This window comes from Astyanax mexicanus, chromosome 22, assembly GCF_023375975.1.
Source record: "Astyanax mexicanus isolate ESR-SI-001 chromosome 22, AstMex3_surface, whole genome shotgun sequence".
Taxonomy (NCBI): domain Eukaryota; kingdom Metazoa; phylum Chordata; class Actinopteri; order Characiformes; family Acestrorhamphidae; genus Astyanax; species Astyanax mexicanus.
Genome location: NC_064429.1, coordinates 1,618,813 through 1,646,046, shown reverse-complemented (window position 1 = coordinate 1,646,046; position 27,234 = coordinate 1,618,813). Strand labels below are relative to the sequence as shown.

General features: G+C 38.0%; 1 protein-coding gene across 1 annotated transcript; it reads left to right on the top strand.

Annotated features, from left to right (window-relative positions):
- Positions 1-887: 887 nt before the first annotated feature.
- On the top strand, positions 888-26,985 carry dguok (deoxyguanosine kinase). The gene is made up of 8 exons (XM_022666435.2): positions 888-1,016; positions 1,134-1,297; positions 1,388-1,497; positions 22,160-22,356; positions 22,688-22,835; positions 24,488-24,603; positions 24,806-24,905; positions 26,230-26,985. The coding sequence occupies exons 2-8, from the start codon at positions 1,165-1,167 to the stop codon at positions 26,254-26,256; spliced, it is 831 nt and encodes a 276-aa protein (XP_022522156.1). The 5' UTR covers positions 888-1,016; positions 1,134-1,164; the 3' UTR covers positions 26,257-26,985.
- The last annotated feature ends 249 nt before the right edge of the window (positions 26,986-27,234 follow it).

Genomic DNA, 27,234 nt, shown 5'->3' with positions numbered 1-27,234 from the left:
AAAGAGTAAAAACATCAATGACATTGTTATATATATAACAATGTCAACAACCTATAACTTTGCCAGATGTCAAAGCCTTATATTGTGATAATATTCATGCAATAATTTATTTTTATATTTTTTTAAAGTAATGAGTATTAAACCATAACGGTAATGATAATCGACAGTGTAACTCAGGACAGTTTTATCAATATAACACAGATTTCTCAAAGGGAGAGAAGAGTGACCAACTGACCTTATCTCCATTTCGAAGCTTGTCTCTGAAGTAATGCATCATGGGATAGCTGATCAATTTAAAGGCACAGTGTACTTTTTATAGGGGGGTGAAACCATAAAATGGTAATGAGAAAAAATTAGTTCGGACACAGATATTTTGTTTAAAATCAAGTACATTTTTTTGTTCAACACAAAAAATATTTATATTATGTATAATATAGATATTTTAAATGACTGTACCCTATTTTATTTATTTTATATGCTTAGTAATTTTTATATGGTTTAACTTAAAATTAGAAAGAAGGGATATGGACACATAACGGTAATGAGAATTTCCATATATTTTTTATTTAATTTATATAAAAATAATTTTATATGATGATGAAAACAATTGATCCATACAGCACTCCCTATTTGCTTTACACACAATATCAGAGTTTTTATGAATTAAGTATTGATTTTAAAAAAATTGTCCTGGACATGTTCCCTGCAGCTTCATGAGAATCACCCAGGTAGGTAATTTTTGCTTGTTTGGGGAAATGATTATTTTACCGTATAAATTATTATACGTATATTAAATGAATACCCTGAAAAAGTAGGTAGCTACTATTCTTACTTTTTAGCCGGTTAGCTCCATTTACCCGCATTCATTGAAGACTCCCTCGCGGGCTCCTTCTAGCGGTTTGATAGAAAGTGAGCAGGCTCACCATTATAAACCGGCTATGGGGCGGCACGTGACCTGCAAAGTGTCAATACGTGCGACTGCACGCGGGAGGCGGCGGCGTGTCCCAGAGCTAAGTGTGAGTTGCTATTCTTAATGAATCAGATCTAATTTAAACTATGACTTTTCTACATTAAACAGCTGTGTGTGTGTGTGTGAGGGTTTACTGTGAGGATGTGTTTCTCTTTTGGTGCAGATTCAGGGGTAGAGCAGTGTGCAGTGTTATAATGAGATTTAACACTGTAACAGCAGCACTGCACCTCACCAGGCGTCTGATTTCACACGCGCCCCCCTGTAATGTAATAGAGCAGATGGATGGAGCTACTCATGTGAAGAGACTCTCAATCGAAGGGAACATAGGTAGGAATTTTCACTGATTTGTGATTAATTGATAATATGAAATAGTACACTGTCTAAAGTCCATTCTGTTTCCTCTATGGGAAACTCCAGCGGTGGGGAAGTCAACGTTTGCTAAGGTACTGAAGAATGCAGGACAAAACTGGGAAGTCACACCTGAACCTGTCAGCAAATGGCAGAATGTTGAGGCAGCAACTTCCCAAGTAAGATCATTAGTTTGCCTACAGTCTCTGTTCCCTTAAGATACCTATATGATACAACTCATTAAATGTTTAAAGAGGATTTCTTGATGCACTGGATCAGGGAGACGTGTTGGGGCAATAAAAAGTTAGTTCTCACAACTGAAACAACCATTTTTTTAAACAAACCAATAGATTCCATTCATCTTTACTTAACCTCTTGTGTAGATTAGGGCTGCAGCAATAAGTCCAAATAATCAGCAATGTTGTTTTATTAAGGTCTGTTGTTACTAAAACATGTGACTTAAATTTAATGGAGTGGACAGAGTACAGTATCTCCCTAATACTTTCCAGTTAACATTATTTTATCTAGTGTTAGTAATGTTAATGAAGGAGTCAATCCTGTTTTAACTCACCTTAGCAGCTCTCTGCAGTAATGTAACTCACCACGGGAGATATACAAGTCAGTGTTTAAACAGTAAATATTTTTTGTAGAACTGTAGCAGCAATGTGTAGTGGGCTCAGGTGCCTGTCAGAGTTCAACCAGTTCAGAGTGGAAGCACTCATGTAGCGTCAGCCCAGTGGTAGGTGCGTGAAAAGGCTGTGTTGAGGGTGTGTACTGTCCCTGATAATGCCGTGGGCCCTTCTGATGACCATGGACTTGTAAATGTCCTGCAGTGAGGGGAAGAACACTCTGGAAATGGACTGTGCAGTCTTGAACACATGCTGGTGTGCCTTCCTGTCCTGAGAGGTTACCAGACCATAACAGAGCTAGTAAGAATTTTGGGTGACATGCCAAATTTCCTCAGCCTTCTCAGAAACACAACCACTCCTGACAATGTGGTGTGGGTTGTGTGAGGTGAATGCCAAGGAATGTATTTCACATTCTTCACGTAGCGCAATTGCTTCCATTTCACCATGTCTCTTAACGAAGGTTTCTAAAACAAGGGGATGTGGGTTCTTTTTTAAACTCTTGACAAATGTCAAACTGCTTTATTGTACTTTAAAGTCTAGCTTTAATCTGAATAATTATCAGCGATGATGGAGTAATGGGTCTACTAGCATAAATTAAACTTATCCCTCGAAATTTAAACAAAAATGCATTTTATTTAATATAAAATTAATATTTTAATAATTGAATAATTGAATATAAAATAATAATAACAGGATATAATATTACAAATAACCTGAATGAGAGAGTTCCCTTTTGTAATAACAATCAAACAGTGTTCAGTTCTTCACTCTTGGAGCCAAAGAAATAAAAATACCTCCTGAACTTGGTGTAAATGGTCAGATCAGAAGCAGTCCCCCTCCACTCACGACAGAAACAGCAAACCAGCCGAAGGATCCTCCTCCATGAAGCAGGGTAGAGCAGTCCTCCACACTTGGAGCTACAGCCAGCAGATGTAGCAGACTCAGCACAGTACACACACACACAGCAAAGTGTGTTCACTGTGGTCTTCTATTTTAAACTAGTTTACTGTCAGTTGATCACTAAACACAAACTCATTTTTTATAGAAACAAAACAACATAAAACTCTCCACAAATTCACAGAACTCCCCTTCTCTCCTCCGTCTCAGTCTCCCCCTCACTCTCCCTCTCTCTTACTCACTCCTCAATCTCTCCAAACTCCACCCCTGGAGGACCACTATTGGCTAGTTACAGCTTAAAGTTTGGCCAATGAGCTTAAAGAGGACATGAAACATTTAAGTTTGTACAAGTTTTCTTAGGGATTAAATTTAATGGAATTTATTTGGGGGGGGGGGGGATTTTTTATATAAAATGTTTACACACTAAATTATAATATATTTATGTTTATTACATTTGCGCTAGTGCGCCACCATTTTGTCAGTGCAGCACTGGTGACGTCACGAGGTTGGTTGGTTAAAGAGCCCAGAGACATAGCTAGTGGTCAGGGTTAGGGAAAAGAGCTTGTTGTTTGTGGAGATTATGGATGAAGACGAAGCTGAACTAGGCTAACGTGGAGCATTTACTAGAGATCTTTCCTGCAGAAACCTGAGCAGAATGTTTCAGATGCTTTTCTGAGAGAGAGACGTTTTGGAGGTGTCTATTCGGTCCGTGCAGGAAGCCTGCAGCCCGTCAACAGCAGGTAACGTTACTCCCATCCAGTTAATTAGCTTCTTTATATACATTTAGGTATTTAGCATGTAAAGTCCAGAGTTCATTAAGACTGAATGAAACTTACATGATTTAAGTGGATATTGAAACACCCAGGCGCTCTTTGGTTGATAAACCGTTCAGTTTGGAAGTTAGAAGGCTTGCTGGGTTGCTAGCTTCATCTAGTTAGCGTTAGCTAGTTAGCTAGCGTTGGCTAGCTATGGTAAGATACGTAGCTAACGCTAGCTATGTTATCTTGTCTGTCAGCTTATCTAGACTGTCGGTACCTCTCTGTGTTCTGCTGGGTGATTGCGTCGTTTGGCTCGTTCCTTGTTCCTTCCTCACAGTTGCTGCTTAATAGTACCCTCAGTGGGAGGGTCTGTGCATCACAGCTGTTCAGAGGAAAAAATAAAAGTGGAGAAAAAAGCCTCAGACTTCAGCTTATTTGTCCGGCACTAATGCTCCTGACTCAAACCCCTCTCCTCCACATACAACCCCTGGCAAAAAGTATGGAATCACCAGTCTTGGATGAGCACTCCTTCAGACATTTCATTCTGTAAAACAAACTCTGATCAAAAACATGATACAATAATAAGGTCATTCCAAAGTGCAACTTGTTGGCTTTCAGGAACACTCAAAGAAATGAAGAAAAAACATTGTGGAAGTCAGTGAATGTTACTTTTATTGACCAACCACAGGGAAAAAAATATGGAATCACTCAATTCTGAGGAAAAAAGTATGGAATCATGAAAAACAGATAAACAAAAGATGATTCAAAATACATCACTAGTATTTAGTTGCACCACCTTTGGCTTTTATAACGGCTTTCAGTCTCTGAGGCATGGACTTGATGAGTGACAAACAGTATTCTGCATCAATTTGGTGCCAACTCTCTTTGATAGCAGTTGCCAGATCAGCTTTGCAGGTCGGAGCCTTCTTGTGGACCATTTTTTTCAATTTCCACCACAGGTTTTCAATTGGGTTGAGATCTGGACTATTTGCAGGCCATGACATCGACTGAATGTGTCTTTCTCCAAGGAATGCCTTCACTGTTTTTGCCCTATGGCACGATGCATTGTCATCTTGGACAATTATTTCATTATCTCCAAACATCTGTTCAATTGAAGGGATGAGAAAACTGTCCAAAATGTCAATGTAAACTTGTGCATTGATAGAAGAATTAACCACAGTCATCTCCCCAGTGCCTTTGCCTGACATGCAGCCCCATATCATCAAGGACTGTGGAAATTTGGTTGTTTTCTTCAGACAGGCCTCTTCGTAAATCTCACTGGAACGGCACCAAACAAAAGTTCCAGCATCATCACCTTGTCCAATGCAGATTCTTGACTCATCACTGAAGATAACTTTCATCCAGTCATCCACAGTCCATGATTGCCTCTCCTTAGCCCACTGCAGTCTTGTTCTTTTATGTTTAGGTGTCAATGATGGTTTTCTTTTAGCTTTCCTGTATTGAAATCCCATTTCCTTTAGGCGATTTCTTACGGTTCGGTCACATACATTGGCTCCAGCTTCTTCCCATTTATGCTTCATCTGTTTAGTTGTACTTTTTCGGTTTTCAAGACAAATGGCCTTAAGTTGCTTGTCTTGACGCTTTGATGTCTTTCTCGGTCTACCAGTACGCTTGGCTTTAACAACCATTCCATGCTATTTGTATTTGGTCCATATCTTGGATACAGCTGACTGTGAACAGCCCACATCTTTAGCAATCATGCGTGAAGAGTTACCTTCTTCAAGAAGTTTCACAATCCTCTCTTTTGTTTCAAGAGACATTTCTCTTGTTGGAGCCATGGTTTTTGCCACTCTAATTCGTCCAGCAGCCCTCCAAGGTGTCATGACTGCAGGTGTTTTTAACTGCAGACTAACGAGCAGATCTAATCTGAGGCAGGTGTCCATTTAGGGAAAGGAAATTGACTGGGTGTGTCCTTATTTTCTACCTTCAATTTGAGTGATTCCATACTTTTTTCCTCAGAATTGAGTGATTCCATATTTTTTTCCCTGTGGTTGGTCAATAAAAGTAACATTCACTGACTTCCACAATGTTTTTTCTTCATTTCTTTGAGTGTTCCTGAAAGCCAACAAGTTGCACTTTGGAATGACCTTATTATTGTATCATGTTTTTGATCAGAGTTTGTTTTACAGAATGAAATGTCTGAAGGAGTGCTCATCCAAGACTGGTGATTCCATACTTTTTGCCAGGGGTTGTAGTCCTCGTCTAGAAAGTGCTCGCTACTAACTCTCGCGCTTCAGCACCGCTAGCCACAGCCGAAAAACAGCTGTCCGCATAAGAGGCAAGATATGAAAGTGAATCTTTCTCTCATTCTTCACCCTACAAAAGTGGCTCTCTTGGCATTGATTTTTGGTTTGGCTTTTATTTTCCATTGAGGAACTAGTGTAGGCTAATAGTTTGTTAGTTAGGCGTTCGGGAACCGACCTTGTGACGTTACTTTCAACGCTGGGACAAGATACACTTACTTCAAAAATGAAATTTAGATTGCTTATAATTTTAATTCCGTTTCACTGACAGCTGTTAATCTTATAAGATTTATTAGAGTGAAAATACATCTTGTGAATTATACTAAATACTTGAAGTGTTTCTCATCCACTTAAAAGTAAATCTAACATGCTGACACAAAGCACATGTTCATCTAGTACATTTCAATCTAGCTCTGCTCTTAAAGGAACAGGAACATTTTCTGTGGCTGATCATATGTGAGTTTGTCAATATCTTTGGTCTAGTTTCAACCTGGTTTGTCTTTTCAGCTAGATTCATGTCCGCTTCTCCTTCTGGGTCATGCTCTAAGACTGTTAAATCACTAGGAGCATTAACATCTCGATCAGACTCTAGCTCACTCATTCTTTGAAACTCTTGCTCAGAGTTGTCATCAGCTGATGAGCAGTCATCAACAGTACTTTCTTCCACACTAGGAGAAGTGTCATTGTCAGGTTGCACAGTGTCTGCTGGCACAGTTGCATTTATCCTTGGGAGACAATGACCTTTTGAAGCAGGACAGTATTCAGCATCCGTCTGAAGTGTGCTCTTCTATTCTGGGTTTACCCACTGGTTGATTGTCTTGGGCAGCTAGGGTTGGGATTCTTACACACTGAACGATAGGTAGCAGATGGTCCCTGTGAATAGTTTTCACTTTACCTCTACCATTCTCAGACTTGATCTTGAAGGTTGGAAGGTTGGGCATTTTTCCCACCACAACATAGGGGATTGGGTTCCACTTGCACGCCAGCTAATGTTTCCCTCTCAGTCTTAAGTTTTTTTAGCAGTACTCGGTCGCCAACTTCTAGTAGACGAATCTCACTTGCTGATCATAGTTTTCTTGTTTCATTTGTGTCTTTTATCCGACGCATCAGAGGCAAGCTTAAAGGCTTTTTGTAAGTCTTCCTTGAGCTTTGCAACATAACGGGAATGACCGTCACCATCTATGCCATCTGTGGATGTCCCAAAGCACAAGTCAACTGGAAGTCTTGCCTCTCGCCCAAAGACGAGAAAATATGGGGAGTAGTGCTGTGCGATATGACTTTATATATATATATATATATATATATATCGTGGGGACGATAGAAAAGTGTTTCCCTATCGTTTCAACAGTAATTTAATCAATTATCAATTATTATCAATTATACATGCAAATTAGGGTTGGGCGGTACTGAAGTTTTTCATACCGTCATACATTGTCAGATTATATGGCGGTATTAGGTTTTACAGCCATATAATAATTTTAATTTTAATTATTTCACTAGAACAGTCACGCTGCCGCTGCTCCTTGTGTCTTATAGGTGTTACGTCTCATAGCACTGGTAAAGCTTTATATTCTGTCTGTTAAGTTACTGCTTTGAGATTAGTACAACTTTTTTGGTTCTTAAATTGTTGTTTTTGTTCATTTCTTTTTTTTGTTGTTATTTCTTTGTTTGGTGTTGTTGCCCAGACACAATTTATTTACTTTTATGTTTTTTTAATATAACTAATTTTTATTTTTGTACCTATTTGTTCACACTTTCGTTTTGCTTTTTTAGAATTCGTTAGATTCTTTTAACATTTTTAGCTTAGTTTAGTTGGTTATTTTCCTATTTCATATCTCTTTTTCTGTTTTAAACACAATTCCACATTGTTGAGATACTTGACGTGCTTATCACGTATACTTCACACAGTATATTTGATCTTGACATAGTTTATAATACACATCCTGCATTAGTAAAATGTTTATTTCCTTTATTCATGACTGGAATTTACTGTATTTCTGTTCCTTTGGTCACAAAAACCAAAACCAAAATGCATGAGCAGCAGCGCACGCCCTCCCCACCCCAGGCTTCTCACGGCAGGGGTGCCGAAGGCTCGACTATGCCACCATGGGAAAATCTAGACACTGTATTATCTAACTGTAACACTACATTAATAATCTGCAGGTTATAAATGTAGATAATAAATAGATACATGGCGATTAGCCCTGTAACAGATAATGAGCGGAAAATGCCCCTTTCAGTGCTCCGCTCTTAAACGGCAACCCACGCAGTTAGAACCACATTTCTCTTAAAATACTACGACTTTATTCTCGTAATATTACGACTTTATACTCGTAATATTACGACTTTATTCTCATAATATTACGACTGTAGTCTCAAAATTAACTGTTTTTATTTATTTTTTGTATGGCCCTAAAACGCCTTCGTAATTTTAAGCCAGACAGACACTGTGTGATTATTCAAACGGTGTGGAGAGCTCATCCGTATGTTTGAATGGTTTGTCCTGTAGGAAAACGCACACGATTTATATGCATTAATCCACCTGCGGAGCTTTTTGAACGCAGATGAGCTGTAACTTTTTGATCAGCACAAAAATCACAGTGTGATTTGTTACATTGAAAATAGTTCTACATCACGTCACAGACCGTTTTCTTCAGCCGAACCCGACAGCGCGCCAGGAAAGCAGTGAGGATTCTCGCTGGCCCTAATTCGGGCATCGGGTCACTCTGGCTTCTCGTTCAGGCTCGGGTTCGGGCAGACAATATAAACTCTAGTATGCAGAACTGTATTATTATTGTTATTAATTTTTCATTCTTTTAAATGGCAGGATACTTTTATTTTTCTGCTCGGACCCGGGTCCAGGCTTCAGGAAATAGTCTGTGATGTAGCCATCTGTTTTTTAATACTATTTTTATTTTATATAAAGCTATGGCATGATAATCACCATATAGCTAAGTAACCAAGTATTATTGTTAACGAAAATGAACTAAATAAGGAAAACAGAAAGTGAAAGTTCTCCTTAACTGAAACTAATAAAAAACTAAAACAAACTGAAATTAAAGATTGAATACCCTCATTTTCGTGTTTGTTAATTTATTTATAAATAAATATAATAAGTAAGTAAGCAATAATATTATTTTGTCATATGTTTTAAAGAATAACTGAAAACATTGTATATCGTGGTATAAAAAAATCCATATTGTGATATATGATTTTTCCCATATCGCCCAGCACTAATGGGGAGTACTCAGTGACATCACACTTTGTGCTGTTATAGGCATGAACCACGTGTCCCACATGCTGGCCCAATGTCGTTTTTGCTCTTGACTCAGGGTCCCCAGCATGGACAGTGAAGTCCTCTTGAACCGCTCCGGCTGAGGATCACCCTGTGGATGATACAGACTGGTCCTTGACCTACAGATTCCCATTAGGTTTAAGAGTTCTTTGATGAAACGGCTCTTAAAATCTCCTTTCTGATCCGAATGGATCCGAGCTGGAAGGCCCTAGTTCACAAAATATTTGTCCACAAGGGTCTTGGGGACTACATGAGCTTTCTGGCTTTTCGTTGCAAATGCATGTGCATAGCGTGTGAAGTGGTCAGTTATTACTAACACACTATTCATGTGTTTTATAGTCTGGTTCTATGGACAGGAAATCAATGCACACGAGATCCATAGGCCCACTGCTCGCAATCTGATGTAAGGAAGAAGCTCTATGACAGGGTGATTTTGGTGTGACACACTGCCCACAGTTTTTTATGTACTCCTCTGCACCTTTTGACATTTTTGGCCAAAAGAATCTGCTCTTAAAAGAGTTGATGGTTCTCTCCAGTCCAAGGTGTCCCATGTTGTCGTGCATGGCTTTTAGCACTTTCTCACGAAACTCCTGTGGCAATAGGAGCTGAACAACTTCCTCTCCAGAAGATCGTTGGCTCACATGGTGGAGTAGTCCATCTTTCATGACCAACTTCCCTATCTCTCGCTTCATGCGTGCTGGAATCAGCATTAAGTTTCCCAGTCGTGAGCACGAAGGTCAAAGGGTTATTGTCTGTGCGTACTGTGAACATTGCACCATACAAGTAATCATGTAGCTTATCGACAACAGCCCACTTTAAGGCCAAAAACTCTAGCCCCTTTAAACTAGCATCCACATGCAGAATGTATGGTTTTTGGGGATCCGCAAAAGGCCAACACAGGTGCATGTGTGAGACAGTGAATGATTTGCTGGAATGCATCTGTGCAAGACTGGTCCCATCTCTCGCCAAATGGATTCAAATCTTTCCAGTACACTTTGTCCTGGTCTTTGTGCTTTTTGCCTTTCTGAGTAGGGGCATAACCCTTTTGTGAGCTCTGTCAAGGGCCAGACAATAGCAGAGTAATTAGCAACAAATCTTCTGTAATGGCCACAGAAGCCTAAGAAAAAATGGCAGAGTCTTCAAGTTACTGGGCTGGGGCCAACTGGTGACTGGCTCAATTTTTGATGGATCAGGTGAGACATTAGCCGACACGATATGCCCCAAGTATTTTACTTTTGGCAAACAGATTTGACACTTGTCAAGAGAGAGCTTTAGTCCAACTTCTTGCAGTCGATCAAGGACCTTAAGCAGCCTCTCTTCATGCTCTTCAAGAGACCGCCCAACACAATTAAATCGTCTGGGTATACCAGAACTTCATTAAAGTTCATGTCTCCAACTGCCTTCTCCATCAACCTTTGGAAAGTAGCAGGGGCTCCCATAATCCCTTGCGGCATTCTTTCTATCTGGTAGAATCCTAGAGGGCAGATAAAGGCTGTTTTTTCCTTGTTGTCCTCTGCCATGGCTATTTGATAATTGCCACTTCGCATCGTCAAGTACAGGGAACCACTTACTCCCTGACAAAGCATTCAGAGCATCTTCAAAACATGGCATAGTGTGCAGTCTGTAATCAATACACATTCTGACAGTCCCATTTTTTCTTCCTCACGACCACAATCAGGGAGGCATAGGGGCTACGGGACGGGAATCTGACAGCCGAATGTTATGTTCAACTCCTTTGGCTAATCCAACATTCCACTCTTGTAGAGAGAAAACACTTGCTCGTTCAGACAGTTTCTTACGAAGGTGATTCAGGCAAATTGATCAGACTGGCATTGAATTCAGGTGAAACAACTTCATCAGACGGAATGGTTGCGACTGATTTGAGTAAGGTGCACGTGTCTGATTTACTATACCTACTGTTATGGCCGTTTCTTTCAAAGACTCATTCTTAACTGAGACTCGGAAACTGTTTAGGTTTAGAGCACGACTTGGGACCACCATGGGCTGTAACAACACACCTGCTGGAAGCAGAGCTGTGAGAGAGTCATCCACCATTAGAATTTTTTAATCCACTCTGTGCTTCAGCTCAACTTTGCATGTAGCAACAGAGTCACACTCAGGAGGCAGAATCAAAAGACCTGGGCCTAGCCATTTTACATAGCTGACTACATTCTCTTCCTTTTTCACAGATACTGTGGTATCTTCGGGGCATCTCTGCACATCCTTGTCATACAGCTCTATGCCAAGGGTGTGGGCAATCAATGCCGTTTTCTCCGCACTGTTTCACAAGTTGTCAAACACAGCTAACATTGGTTCCTACAATGACAGGGGTCTGATCTAAAGTTTTGGGGCTAAGAGCAAGGATAGTTACAGTCTTTTTTTCCCCCCCAAGACCTTTACTGGACTCTTATACCCCAGAGAGCCAGACCAGAAACAGAATGAACAGGAATATCTGGTAAGAACTTTTGGTACCAGGGCTCAAAGATGATGGTTACTTGTGAACTGTCAAGCAGTGAATTACAGGGGTGTCCATTCACCTTCAGTGGCATAATGCTAGCTGGACCGACTAGATCTTCAGGAATGAGAGAAGACTTGTCTCTGGAAACGGCACTTTTCTTCACAGCACAGTTAACGTCACTTGTAGCTTCATTGGTATGATGCCTGCCTTTGACTGACCTCAGAGCATGAATAAGCTTTCTGATAACTTTTGCCTAATTCTCTGAGTTTTTACATTTAGCTACGAAATGGCCATCTTCACCACAATGATAGCAGAAATGCTGCTCTGTGCCTTTGGGTGCTTCTTGGGGAGAACAGGATGCTGGCTTTGAGGCTTCTACTCTTGAGACTAAAGCTAAAGAACCAGGCTCAATTGTTCTATTATCAAGCTTCTGTTGTAGTCGTTTCACTTGTTTTTGCAAAGCCATGAACTCGTGAGTCGTGGGGTGACGTGTTCCATTCCAAACTCCTTTCCATGGACAGAGCAGGCTTGGTCACTACTGCAGACACCATAGACTTTAGTTCTTTTATTTCATGCTTCAGGTTCTGACTTTCAGTTTTTCACATCATTTTCCTGTTTCACTTGCACTCTTTGTACTGACGTATGAAGTTTTTGTTTATTATAATGAAAGCTGATATATATATAATAAAAGTGATATATATATATATATATATATATAATGAAAGCCGATATATATATATAATGAAAGCCGATATATATATATATAATGAAAGCCGATATATATATAATGAAAGCGATATATATATATATATATATATATATATATATATATATATATATATATATGCCGATATATATAATGAAAGCCGATAAATATATAATGAAAGCCGATATATATATAATGAAAGCTGATATATATATAATGAAAGCTGATATATATATATAATAAAAGTGATATATATATATAATGAAAGCCGATATATATATAATGAAAGCGATATATATATAATGAAAGCGATATATATATATATATATATATATATATATATATATATATATATATATATATATATATATATATAATGAAAGCCGATATATAGAATGAAAGCCGATAAATATATAATGAAAGCCGATATATATATAATGAAAGCTGATATATATATAATGAAAGCTGATATATATATATATAATAAGTGATATATATATATATATATATATATATATATATATATATATATATATATATATATATATATATAATGAAAGCGATATATACAGTTGTGGTCAAAAGTTTACATACACTTGTAAAAAAACATAATGTTATGGCTGTCTTGAGTTTTCAATAAGTTCTACAACTCTTATTTTTCTGTGATAGAGTGATCGGAACACATACATGTTTGTCACAAAAAACAGTCATAAAATTTGGTTCTTTCATAAATTTATTATGGGTCTGCTGAAAATGTCACCAAATCTGCTGGGTCAAAAATATACATACAGCAACATTAGTATTTGGTTACATGTCCCTTGGCCATTTTCACGGCAACTAGGCGCTTTTGGTAGCCATCCACAAGCTCCTGGCAAGCTTCAGGTCGAATGTTTGACCACTCTTCTTGACAGAATTGGTGCAGTTCAGCTAAATGTGATGGTTTTCTTGCATGAACCCGTTTCTTTAGCACTGTCCACATGTTCTCAATGGGGTTTAAGTCAGGACTTTGGGAAGGCCATTCTAAAACCTTAATTCTAGCCTGGTTTAGCCATTCCTTTACCACTTTTGATGTGTGTTTTGGGTCATTGTCTTGTTGGAACACCCAACTGCGCCCAAGACCCAACCTTCGGGCTGATGGTTTTAAGTTTTCCTGCAGAATTTGGAGGTAATCCTCCTTCTTCATTATCCCATTTACTTTCTGCAAAGAACCAGTTCCACTGGCAGCAAAACATCCCCAGAGCATAATACTACCACCACCATGCTTGACAGTAGGCATGGTGTTCCTGGGATTAAAGGCCTCACCTTTTCTCCTCCAAACATATTGCTGGGTGTTGTGGCCAAACAGCTCAATTTTTGTTTCGTCTGACCAGAGAACTTTCCTCCAGAAGGTTTTATCTTTGTCCATGTGATCAGCAGCAAACTTCAGCCGAGTCTTAAGGTGCCTTTTCTGGAGCAAGGGCTTCTTTCTTGCACGGCAGCCTCTCAGTCCATGGCGATGTAAAACACGCTTGACTGTGGAGACTGACACCTGTGTTCCATCAGCTTCCAAATCCTTGCAGACCTGCTTCTTGGTGATTCTTGGTTGACTCTTGACCATCCTGACCAATCTCCTCTCGGCAGCATGTGATAGCTTGCGTTTTCTTCCTGATCGTGGCAGTGACACAACTGTTCCATGCACTTTATACTTGCGTATAATTGTCTGCACAGTTGCTCTTGGGACCTGTAGCTGCTTTGAAATGGCTCCAAGTGACTTCCCTGACTTGTTCAAGTCAATAATTCACTTTTTCAGATCCACACTGAGTTCCTTTGACTTTCCCATTGTAGCTTTTGTAGCTGAGTCTAATCACTGGGTCAAATGAGCCCTATTTAAATGGGCTCATGAGAAGTCAACAGCTGTAGTCAATCAGAAGCACTTACAAGAAGTGAAGAGGCCATGACATGAAGCTAATTTGATTGACACAACTCGCTACATCACCAAAATTGACAAATTTTGTTGCTGTATGTATATTTTTGACCCAGCAGATTTGGTGACATTTTCAGCAGACCCATAATAAATTTATGAAAGAACCAAATTTTATGACTGTTTTTTGTGACAAACATGTATGTGTTCCGATCACTCTATCACAGAAAAATAAGAGTTGTAGAACTTATTGAAAACTCAAGACAGCCATAACATTATGTTTTTTTACAAGTGTATGTAAACTTTTGACCACAACTGTATGTAATGAAAGCGATATATATGTAATGAAAGCGATATATATATAATGAAAGCGATATATATATATATATATATATATATATATATAATGAAAGCCGATATATATATATAATGAAAGCTGATATATATATATAATAAAAGTGATATATATATATATAATGAAAGCCGATATATATATATATATATAATGAAAGCCGATATATATATATATATATAATGAAAGCCGATATATATATATAATGAAAGCCGATATATATATAATGAAAGCGAGATATATATATATATATATATAATGAAAGCAGATATATATATATAATGAAAGCCGACATATATATAATGAAAGCGATATATATATAATGAAAGCGATATATATATATATATATATATATATATATATATATATATATATATATATATATATATAATGAAAGCCGATATATATATAATGAAAGCTGATATATATATATAATAAAAGTGATATATATATATATATATATATATATATATATATATATATATATATATATATATAATGAAAGCCGATATATATATAATGAAAGCGATATATATATAATGAAAGCGATATATATATAATGAAAGCAGATATATATATAATGAAAGCTGATATATACAGTGAGTCCAAGAAGTATTTGATCCCTTGCTGATTTTCTTTGTTTGCCCACTAATAAAGACACTATCCTTCTGCACTTTTAATGGTAGATATATTCTAACATGGAGAGACAGAATATCAGGACAAAAATCCAGAATATAATTTTAAAGAATATATTTTAATTAATTTGTATTTCAATGAGGAAAATAAGTATTTGATCCCTCTTGCCAAACACACTCAATACTTAGTGGCAAAGCCTTTGTTTGCAAGCACAGCGGTGAGACGTTTGTTGTAGTTAACCACAAGTTTAGCACACACACCAGGGGGAATTTTGGCCCACTCTTCTTTGCAGATCCTCTCTAAATCATGAAGGTTGGTGGGCTGTCGCTTGGCAACTCTGACCTTCAGCTCCCTCCATAGATTTTCGATCGGATTGAGGTCTGGCGACTGGCTGGGCCACTCCATGACCTTAATGTGATTTTTCTTGAGCCAATCCTTTGTTGCCTTTGCTGTATGTTTAGGGTCGTTATCATGTTGGAAGACCCAACCACGGCCCATTTTCAGATCCCTGGCAGAGGGGAGGAGGTTGTCCCACAGGATTGTGCGGTACATGGCTCCATCCATCTTCCCAGTGATGCGGTGAAGTAGCCCTGTACCCTTGGCAGAGAAACACCCCCAAAACATTATGCTTCCACCTCCATGCTTGACGGTGGGCACAGTGTTCTTGGGGTCATAGGCAGCATTTTTCTTCCTCCACACATGGCGGGTGGAGTTGAGGCCAAAAAGTTCAATTTTGGTCTCGTCTGACCACAAAACCTTCTCCCAATAACTTGGTTCATCTTTCAAATGATCATTGGCATACTTGAGGCGCGCCTCCACATGTGCTCTCTTCAGCAGGGGTACCTTTTGGGCACTGCAGGATGTGAATCCATTGTTGCTCAAAATGTTGCCAATTGTTTCCTTGCAAACTGTGGTCCCAGCTGCCTTCAGGTCATTTGCTAACTCCTGCCGAGTGGTTGCAGGACGATTTCTGACCGTTCTCAGCATCATTGCCACCCCACGAGGCGAAATCTTCTTTGGAGCACCGGGCCGAGGTCTGTTGATTGTCATGTTATACTCTTTAAACTTTCTGATAATTGCACCAATAGTTGTTACTTTCATATCCAACACCTTACTAATCTTTTTGTAGCCCATTCCAGCTTTGTGAAGGTCAACAATTCTGACTCTGAGGTCCTGTGACAGCTCTTTGGTTTTACCCATGTTGGAGACTTGAAATCTGTGTGATCTGTCTGATTCTGTGGACAGGTGTTTTTCACACAAGTGATTAGTGAGAACAGGTGGCTTCAGGTCAGGTAACAAGTTGATTGGGAGTGTCTAACTGGTCTGTAAAAGCCATAACTGCTAATGAATACTAAGGGATCAAATACTTATTTCACTCCATGAAATACAAATCAATTAATATATATTCCTTAGATTTATTTTCTGGATTTTCTTTTTAATATTCTGTCTCTCCATGTAAGAATACATCTACCATTAAACGTATAGAATGATCATGTCTTTATTAGTGGGCCAACGAAGAAAATCAGCAAGGGATCAAATACTTCTTGGACTCACTGTATATAATGAAAGCTGATATATATATATATATATATATATATATATATATATATATATATATATATATATATATATATATATATATATATATATATATAATGAAAGCCGATATATAATGAAAGCCGATATATATATAATGAAAGCGATATATATAATGAAAGCCGAGATATATAATGAAAGCGATATATATATATAATGAAAGCGATATATATATATATATATATATATATATATATATATATATATATATATATAAATATATATAAATATATATATATATATATATATATATATATATATATAATGAAAGCCGATATATATATATATATATATATATATATATATATATATATATATATATATATATATATATATATATATAATGAACGCTGGTAAACCGTCCCCGGCTCGGAGAAAGCAGCTCGCGGGCCGGAGCTTGTTTGCCCCCTTCGCCCCCTGACACTTTAAAGCCAGTCCGAGGCCGGTCGCGCCGCTCCTCCGTGGAGAGAATGCGCCGCGCTGCCTGCCGGTGGTCGGCCTCTCCCTGCGCGAGGAGCTGCGGCTGAACCACAACGCCACCTTCAGTCTCTCAGGCTGACTGTGCGGACCACCCGTTTACCTCTTAAAGGGTCTTAACAGCTTTCATTATATATATATCAGTGTTTATTATATATATATATATATATATATATATATATATATATATCAGAGTTCATTATATATATATATCGCTTTCATTATATATATATCACTTTCATTATATATATCGGCTTTCATTATATATATATCGCTTTTATTATATATATATATCAGCTTTCATTATATATATATATCAGAGTTCATTATATATCGCTTTTATTATATATAAATATATCGCTTTCATTATATATATATCGCTTTCATTATATATATCGGCTTTCATTATATATATATCGCTTTTATTATATATATATATATCAGCTTTCATTATATATATATATATATATATCAGAGTTCATTATATATATATATATATATATCGGCTTTCATTATATATATATCGCTTTTATTATATATATATATATCAGCTTTCATTATATATATATATATATATATATATATCAGAGTTCATTATATATATATCGGCTTTCATTATATATATATCGCTTTTATTATATATATATCAGCTTTCATTATATATATATATCGCTTTTATTATATATCAGCTTTCATTATATATATATATATATATATCAGAGTTCATTATATATATATCGGCTTTCATTATATATATATCGCTTTTATTATATATATATCAGCTTTCATTATATATATATCGCTTTTATTATATATATATCAGCTTTCATTATATATATATCGCTTTCATTATATATATATTGGCTTTCATTATATATATATATATCAGAGTTCATTATATATATATATATATCGGCTTTCATTATATATATCAGAGTTCATTATATATTGTGGTAGGCCCCTGGGGTAGGGGGGCGTGACCACTGTGACCCGGAAGGAGGAAGCACACAGAGATACACAGACACGGGGATTAAATGAAACTCAAAGTATACCTTTATTCGGCTTTTAACTGCCCTCCACCACACCCAAAATAACTTAAACAAACATAGCCCAGCCCAATGGGGCTCTAGAGTCTGTAGAACTACTTTTAGTTTAGTTTTTAAGGTTTTAGCGTCCGTGCAGCCTCAGCCCTCAGCTCCCCAGTGTAAGTTCCCCTTCAGTGAGCTGAGGCTGAGTTTTATACCTGTCCCAGCCGGCTGCTTAATCAGTCCGGATGCGAGCCAGCTGGGACACATTGGGCTGTGCGCTCCGGCGTGGGGCGGACCCACGATTCCCCCGCCTCCTCACGCCACAATATATATCGCTTTCATTATATATATATATATATATGCATATATATGCATAATGAAATTCTTTGAATGCATTTTTTGTGCAGAAAGCAAATCAGGTGTTCACCGCACCTGTCCTACTCGTTAGACTAATCACAGAACTCGTTACCTGGAAAAAATTTGCTCAGCTGAGCTTTCCAAAAGGCCCATTTAGGCCATTTAACTGTGACACTGTTGTTTTATTGAATTAGAATAATGGAGAAACCGTTTCATTGAATTAGAATAAATGCTTGATTTTTTGTTTTCTGTGAAGAGTGTTCACTGTGCAGTATAAAGTCAGGGTTGAGTAGAATTTCTAAGTTGTAAAATCAATCATGGGTAAGCAGCGCGACCCCTCAACCGGAATAGTGGCTCAAATTCAAGCCCTTCGCCAAATTGCTGAGCAGCTCGGCATCAGCCAGTCTTCCGTCTGCAAAGCTCTCAAGAAAAACTGCAGCAAGCGCACCAACTGTTCCGGCGTCCGAAAAACTTCTGCTCGCGACAACAAGCAGCTGAGAAAGATCACAGTCAGCAACCGGTTCAAGTCCACTTCCGAGCTCACCGACTTGTGGAACAAGCAGACCGGCGCTGACGTCTCCAGATCAAACACTTACCGTCGTCTGCGCGAACTCGGCTTCAAATCTCGCGTTCCAGCAGTAAAACCGATGCTGAACAAGAAACAAATGGAGAAACAGCTGAAGTGGGCCAAAGAACACGGCGAGTGGACTGCTGAAGACTGGCAGAAAGTGGTCTTCAGTGACGAATCACGCTTCTGCATCTCCTTCGGTGACCAAGGTCCTCGTGTCTGGCGTCGTGGTGGCGAAACCTACAACCACGAGTGCGTGAAAAGATCCGTCAAGTTTCCCCAGAGCGTTATGGTCTGGGGATGCATGTCCGCTCGAGGTGTAGGGAAACTCTGCTTCCTCAAGAAGACTGTCAATGCTGCCGTATATCAAGATGTTCTGGAAACGTTCCTGATTCCGACTGTTGAGGAACAGTTCGGCGAAGAAGACTTCATATTTCAACAGGATCTTGCACCGGCTCATGCGGCAAAGTCGACCAAAGATTGGTTCACTAAAAAACAGCTTGAAGTTTTGGCATGGCCGGCCAACTCGCCTGACCTCAATGTCATTGAAAACCTTTGGGCCATCGTCAAGCGGAAAATTCGCGACAGAAAGCCTACTACGCTGGACCAACTGAAGCAGAACATCGCCACTGCCTGGGAAGCTGTGAGTGCGGAAACTGCGACAAGCTGGTCAAATCGATGCCGCGGAGACTTCAGGCAGTCATACAAGCCAAGGGGGCAGCCACAAAATACTGAGAAAGTGATGATTGTAATTATAATAAAAATTATTCTAATTCAATGAAACGGTTTCTCCATTATTCTAATTCAATAAAACAACAGTGTCACAGTTAAATGGCCTAAATGGGCCTTTTGGAAAGCTCAGCTGAGCAAATTTTTTTCCAGGTAACGAGTTCTGTGATTAGTCTAACGAGTAGGACAGGTGCGGTGAACACCTGATTTGCTTTTTGCACAAAAATGCATTCAAAGAATTTCATGATTGCACTATTTCAAATTATTCTAATTCGTTGACCAGCACCTGTATATATCACTTTCATTATATATATATCGGCTTTCATTATATATATATATATATATATATATATATATATATATATATCAGAGTTCATTATATATATCGGCTTTCATTATATATATATATCTGCTTTCATTATATATATATATATCGGCTTTCATTATATATATATATATCTCAGCTTTCATTATATATATATATATCAGAGTTTATTATATATATATATATCGGCTTTCATTATATAAATCGGCTTTCATTATATATATATATCGGCTTTCATTATATATATATATATCAGAGTTTATTATATATATATCGACTTTCATTATATATATATATATATATATATATATATATATATATATATATATATATATATATCAGCTTTTATTATATATTTCCTGTTTGGCTTGCCATAATACACGTGTGTGTGTATATATATATATATATAAATTATAGAAATGTGGGCCCAAACTTTCACACAAGCGCACGTTTGTTTGTGTGCATAGTGACTGAATAAACTTAAAGTGGCCTCTTCACTCTTAGAGCCAAAGAAATAAAAATACCTCCTGAACTTGGTGTAAATGGTCAGATCAGAAGCAGTCCCCCTCCACTCACGACAGAAACAGCAAACCAGCCGAAGGATCCTCCTCCATGAAGCAGGGTAGAGCAGTCCTCCACACTTGGAGCTACAGCCAGCAGATGTAGCAGACTCAGCACAGTACACACACACACAGCAAAGTGTGTTCACTGTGGTCTTCTATTTTAAACTAGTTTACTGTCAGTTGATCACTAAACACAAACTCATTTTTTATAGAAACAAAACAACATAAAACTCTCCACAAATTCACAGAACTCCCCTTCTCTCCTCCGTCTCAGTCTCCCCCTCACTCTCCCTCTCTCTTACTCACTCCTCAATCTCTCCAAACTCCACCCCTAGAGGACCACTATTGGCTACTCACAGCTGTTTGACACAAAGGACATGTTCAGCTAGTATATTCCAAACTATCTCTGCGGGGGAACTGTGCTCTTAAAGGAACTACAAAGGAACACAAACTTTTATTTGAATTTTCCTATAAAATATGAACAATAAACACATTTTATTATATTTTTTATACCAGGCTACACCCACCTGTCTCACCTATGTACAGAGGTGTGTGTAGCTCCTGCCCCCCTTCTTGGATCAACAATCAATTTTTTAGTCTTGTCTGTATTCAAGGAAGGATTGTTGTCCTCACACCAGTTCACCAGCTTAGCCACCCCCCTCCTGTACGATATCTTGTCCCCACCAGTGATCAGTCCAATCACTGTAGTATCATCAGCATACTTAATGATACTGCTGTCACTCTGGGAGTAGTTATACCTGAAGAATGTATACAGTAGAGGGCTCAGCACATCGCCCTGGGAGGGCGCGGTGCTAAAATGTCTTGTATTGGATGTGCGGCTGCCAATTCTAACTGACTGGGTTCTGCCTGTCAGGTAGTTCAGCACCCCGTTGCAGAGGGTGAGTGTCAGTCCGAGTGTGTGGAGCTGTTCTGCCAGTTTGGTTGGAATGACCTGGAATGACGTGTCCTTACTCTTCAGATGTGTGAAGGCTGTGTAAATGGCAGTGTTGACTGCAGTGTTGGTGAATTAGTTCTGACAGTTTGCTAACTGTAGCATGTCTAGAGTGGGCTTTTGGATGTGACCCATGACTATTCTCTCAAAGTACTTCATCACAATTGGGATCAGTGCAACGGGGCGATAGTCATTTACGCAGGTCACAATAGGTCACGATAAAAATAATCATAGTCTACCAAAAAAGTAAGTAGTTGCAGCCCTAGTGTAGATGTTTACCAACCACTAGGTGGTTGTTTTAATTACAATAGGACTTTACATTCTTGTTCTTTTCCCACTTTCACCATGCAGTCAGTGCTGTCTCCCAAGCAAACGGCAAGCAACCTGCTACAGATGATGTACCAGGACCCCAAGCGCTGGTCTTACACTTTCCAGACATTCTCCTGCATGAGCCGCCTGCGGACCCAGCTGCAGCCACCACCTGCCAGCTTACTGCAGTCCACAGAACCAGCTGTACAGGTGTATGAACGCTCCATCTACAGCGACAGGTGATCACACAGGGAGAGATTAATGCATCGGTCTGTGTTCAGATTGTATCATACTGACAAAATATCATATTCAAAAGTCATTCATGTTACAGGCAGTGACTGAAATCAGATTTTTGTTCAGTTATTATAAAAGTGTGTACTAAATTAAGGCTGCCAGTATTTTTGTCCAGTTCATTTCTGGAGTTGTGTGTGAAATATCAGACTTTGTTTTCAGATTTTGTTTCTGTTCAAATACAAACAAAATATTCACACTTTATTAGGATTTGATTAGCTAGTAATTTATTATAATTTCTGTTTTCCCTTCCTGACTCATATGTTTGTTTGTTTTTAGATACATTTTTGCTCAAAATATGTTTGAGCTTGACTGTATAAATTCAACAGAGTGGGCAGTGTATCAGGACTGGCATTCCTTCCTTGTTGAGCAGTTTGGTTCAAAAGTACATCTGGAAGGGATCGTCTACCTCAGAGCATCTCCACAGGTGATACTTTTATCCATGTAAACCTCAGGAGACATGCAAGTGCTGTCTCTAATAAAAGTGTTTCTTTTTAGTCATTTTTAATTTTTAATAAATTCATCTTATATTTTTATACATATACACAAGGCTCCTGCAAGGTGGACATAGTTGATTTTGTTAAATGAATTGGCATTTGTGACCAGAGACTGTAAAAAAGATGGACGCCGTGTCGCCGTTCCCATTCATTCAATAAAAATTAAGCCAAAATCTTTAAAAGTGTCATGTTGTCGATCCTGAAACCCGAGTCTGCGCAGTAGAGACCAGAGAAGGGAGCCTACTCATTTAAATAAACCCGCCCCTTAAGGCTGCCTCCACAGAGCTATACACAGTAGGTCACAGGCTGACGGTCTGTTATTGGTCCCACCCATGCAGTTATTGATCTCACCCCAGCCCTTTTACAATAACCACACCTGTTTTGAATAGAGCTGAATAACGTTTTTAAAACGAATTCTGTGGGGATATAAACATTGTACAATATAAGCAGAGGTTACACTAGCTGCTGCATTTAAATAAAGGAGGTAGAATTACAGTATATTAGAAAAAAACATGATTGAAAGTTGTTCTGTTTTAACATTGAAACCTATGGGGATGGGTGGGGTTACACAGCTTTCTGCAGCCGAACAGCAGGGGGCGCCCGACCTGTGGTGGCTTCACTTTTAAGAGACGATGCTATACACAGTCAATGTTTGTGACAAGCACACAGAAATTTGACCTTTCCTGATAACCCAGTGTGTCACAATCTAGTGCCTGGTTGCATAAAGCACCTCAAGTTATTTTTTTTCCCTTAAGTCATTTTTACAGGAATGCACATTTCTATGCCATACACACATTTATGTACACACACACACACACACACACACACACACACACACATACACATACACATACACACATACACACACACAGTAGGCTAGATGTAGTCTCCACACATCATGCATGTCATCTCTATTTACAGAGGCACCTGTTTTTTTTTTTTTTATCTTGAGTCTAGCATTGTAGAGAACCTTTAACCTATTCGTGCAGTAAACACACACGTACACACGCTAGTAGCAGTGGTGCCCAGAAAGCAGTTGGTGCTTAGAACTTTGCTCTAGTCCACTTCAGTCGTGTCCTGGTCATTCAGAGGGTCAAATCATTGTTCACCTGGTTGCAATCACTTTTACTACCTACAGGCCATGGGGTCCCTATAATTTAATAAAACATGCACAATCCATGTTTAGAGCTTTTTTTATTATGATTCTTTCACATGTATTCTTTCAAGCTTAGCTTGTGAATATTAGCTTAATCGTACACAATATATGTGGTGTGTTCTTTTTTTTGTAGCTTTTTGCTACATTGCATTATTGTTACATTATTAGTTTTGTTATATTGTTGATTGTCCAAAATCAGACTAAAAAGACCAAAAAACAGAATTTTTGTTTCTGCAAAATGTTTAAGATTATTATACTATAAGAAATAAAACAGTAACCTTTATTTTGTTTCAGTATTATATTTTTGAAATGTATATATTTTGTCATTTAATTATATTGCCAAGAATATTTATGTAAAATATTGATATTTTTTAGAGTGCATCACCCTCCCCTAGTTCAGGATGATACTGTGATTTTGTCCTGTAGACCTGCTTGGAGAGGCTGGGTCGCCGGGGCCGGGAGGAAGAGCAGGGGATTCAGTTGGACTACCTCGAAACGCTGCATAGACAGCATGACAACTGGCTCATCAACAAATCTACAGCGTAAGTATTCTGTTTTTATAACCTGCTAAATGATCCTAAAGGGTTTGTTTGGGGGGCAGCGGTGCTGGTGGTGTGTGTGTCGCACAGTTTCAGGGGTCTGGGGCAGTGAAATTGGTGTGGTGTGTTCTTCCCGTGTCTTCTGGACACTTCAGCCTCTTCCTGGGTTTGTAAAGATTTTTCCCTTTATTCTATTTCACTGTAGAGTTCATTTTGATCACCTGAAAAATCTTCCAGTGTTGGTATTGGATGCGAGCCTGGAGTTTGAGAAAGATCCTGAAGTTCAGTCCGCACTTATTAAGCAGGTACCCTTTGTGTTTGTGTGTTCCAACATGATCTTAAATAAAATATTTAAAATAATATTTTAAATATCACTAGTTACAAAAAGCAATATTTAAATGATTGTATCTGCATGTTAGTATTGTTTGTGTGTGTGTGTGTGTTTTGTGCACTGTATGATATGACACAAAAACCAAAGAAAAGGAATAGAATCACAATAACTAACAAACACTTTTTATTTAATTTTCCATCAGCAGGACTGCGCTTTTATTTTTTTTCTATTAAAAGCTCTTTTTAAGATGGTGTCCTTTTATGTAAAAGAATGTAACTTTAAGTTTCATAGAGATTTTTATAAACGTCAGGACATGTGGTCTTACTGTGAAATACAAATGAACAGAAGTCACGTTACAGCAGTGTTTCTCAACCCAGTTCTTACATATTCTACTGCATATTAACACTGTTCTGCATATTTTAGAGCTTCCTCTGCTTTAAATGCACTAAATAAAGTGGTGGTATGATGTGTCTAATACACTGCTGGATATATGATTAATGTAGGCTCTATAGGGGGCTAAAGGATTTAACAGGTAAACTCAGTAAATGACTGTTTATTAGCTGATCAGCTGGATCAGGTGGAAAACACAATTTAAGGGCAGTGATCAGGGTTAAGAAACTGCTTTAAACTACAAACATAAAGTACTGTACTACATTCTGCCTATCCACTACATCCAGCTTCTAGATAACTAGTTAGCTAAATGAATTGTTGTTCATTATAGCTCACAGTAACTCCTGTAATACTAAATTAATAAACACAGTTTGAAAATAAATAGTGATTAGCTCATGTCCCACCCATCCCCCCGGTTCCTACGCCAATGGTGTTACTTATAAAACTACATGGTGAACTACATAGTCTCTCCCTATATAGCGCAAGGATTAGGGAGATATTTCAATCACAGCCATTGTTTTTGAACATTTTAACATTTGTTACAAACTGGATCCTCTGTTGTCTTTTCTCCTCAAAGACCATTAATGCTACAGCTTTTGTACTGAATCATGATCACAGTCTCCTGTTGGCATCACAAGTGGACAGCCCCCCCACCCTCTGCAAAAAAAGTTAGAAGTAGGCAATAGTTAATCTGAATATGACACATTCATAATAATGCATGAATGTCCAGGCAATGTAAAAGAACAACCTAAAATTCTCTGGTTTTGGTTTAAATGAGAAGAATCTAGTACAGGTACTTTGTCTCTCATCTCAATTTTCTCATGTCCAAATTCAATACAAGAGTCTACACTACTTTGCAGAACTTTGGATTTAGTTCCAAATATTTTTTCTGCTTTTTTTGCCTACAGGTTACGACTTTCCTCAAGGAGTTATAAATGCTATGAAACAGGACCAAACACCAAAAGCTTTAGCTATCAGGATAAACTCTGTAATGGACTAACACTTTGAATCTGCTCCTGCCAACACAAAGTGAGATGAAAATGTTCTTCTCTGGACCAACAAATGACTCAATTTATCAGTTTTTATTTATTTGTTGAGTTTCTGTTTTGCATTCTGCCATTCCAGAAAGGAAATAAAGTTCTATATGTTAGTGTTTAAGATCATCGTATCTCTGCTTTTGGGTTGTTAACACAAACTACTCATTTATCTCTAAATTTGCTGCCTGAATGGTAAACAATTACAAAATGTGATAAACCTGAGGGCATACTGTAATAGTTTTTTCTGGATGTTTTGAAGGTGAATGTTGCGTGTTATGCCCTGCATGTGTTGTGTTGACTTTTGAATATTTATTCATTTTAAACCCTGCAGTGAATGTATGTTCTCTTTTGGCTGTGTATTAGATGTTCTCTAAGAATATGAGGTTTTATGGCTTTTAGGACCCAAAAGCAACCTAGTCTTGAACTAGATCTGTAAGACATTCTTCACTGAAAATGTTTTTCAAATCTTTCGGTTTTGGTACAAATGTTTTTTTTCTCTAAGTTCTACACAGTATGTCTGTGTAAGGCAAATTCAAATGGTTTTATATAGAAAGTTGTTTCTGTATAACCTCTTGCTGGTTTCAAATAAATGCCTATGGTATTAAACTTGAACTTTTTAAACTCTAATTTTCCGTTCTGTCTATTAAGTAAAATTAATTGCAGTGCGTGTGAACAATTCAGTATTAATATAGGAGTTTGGGTAATGTTTAATAGACTATAATGGTAATTAGGGGTTTTCTTCTTCCGTCTTCTAGTACTCATTTTAAACAAAAAGGCCAGAAGATATATTGTCTCAGTCGAACATGTGGTCAACTGCTAGTAACCTCAGCCCTATTCAAATGTTTAACCTCAGCCTGATAGACATTTAACCCTCTA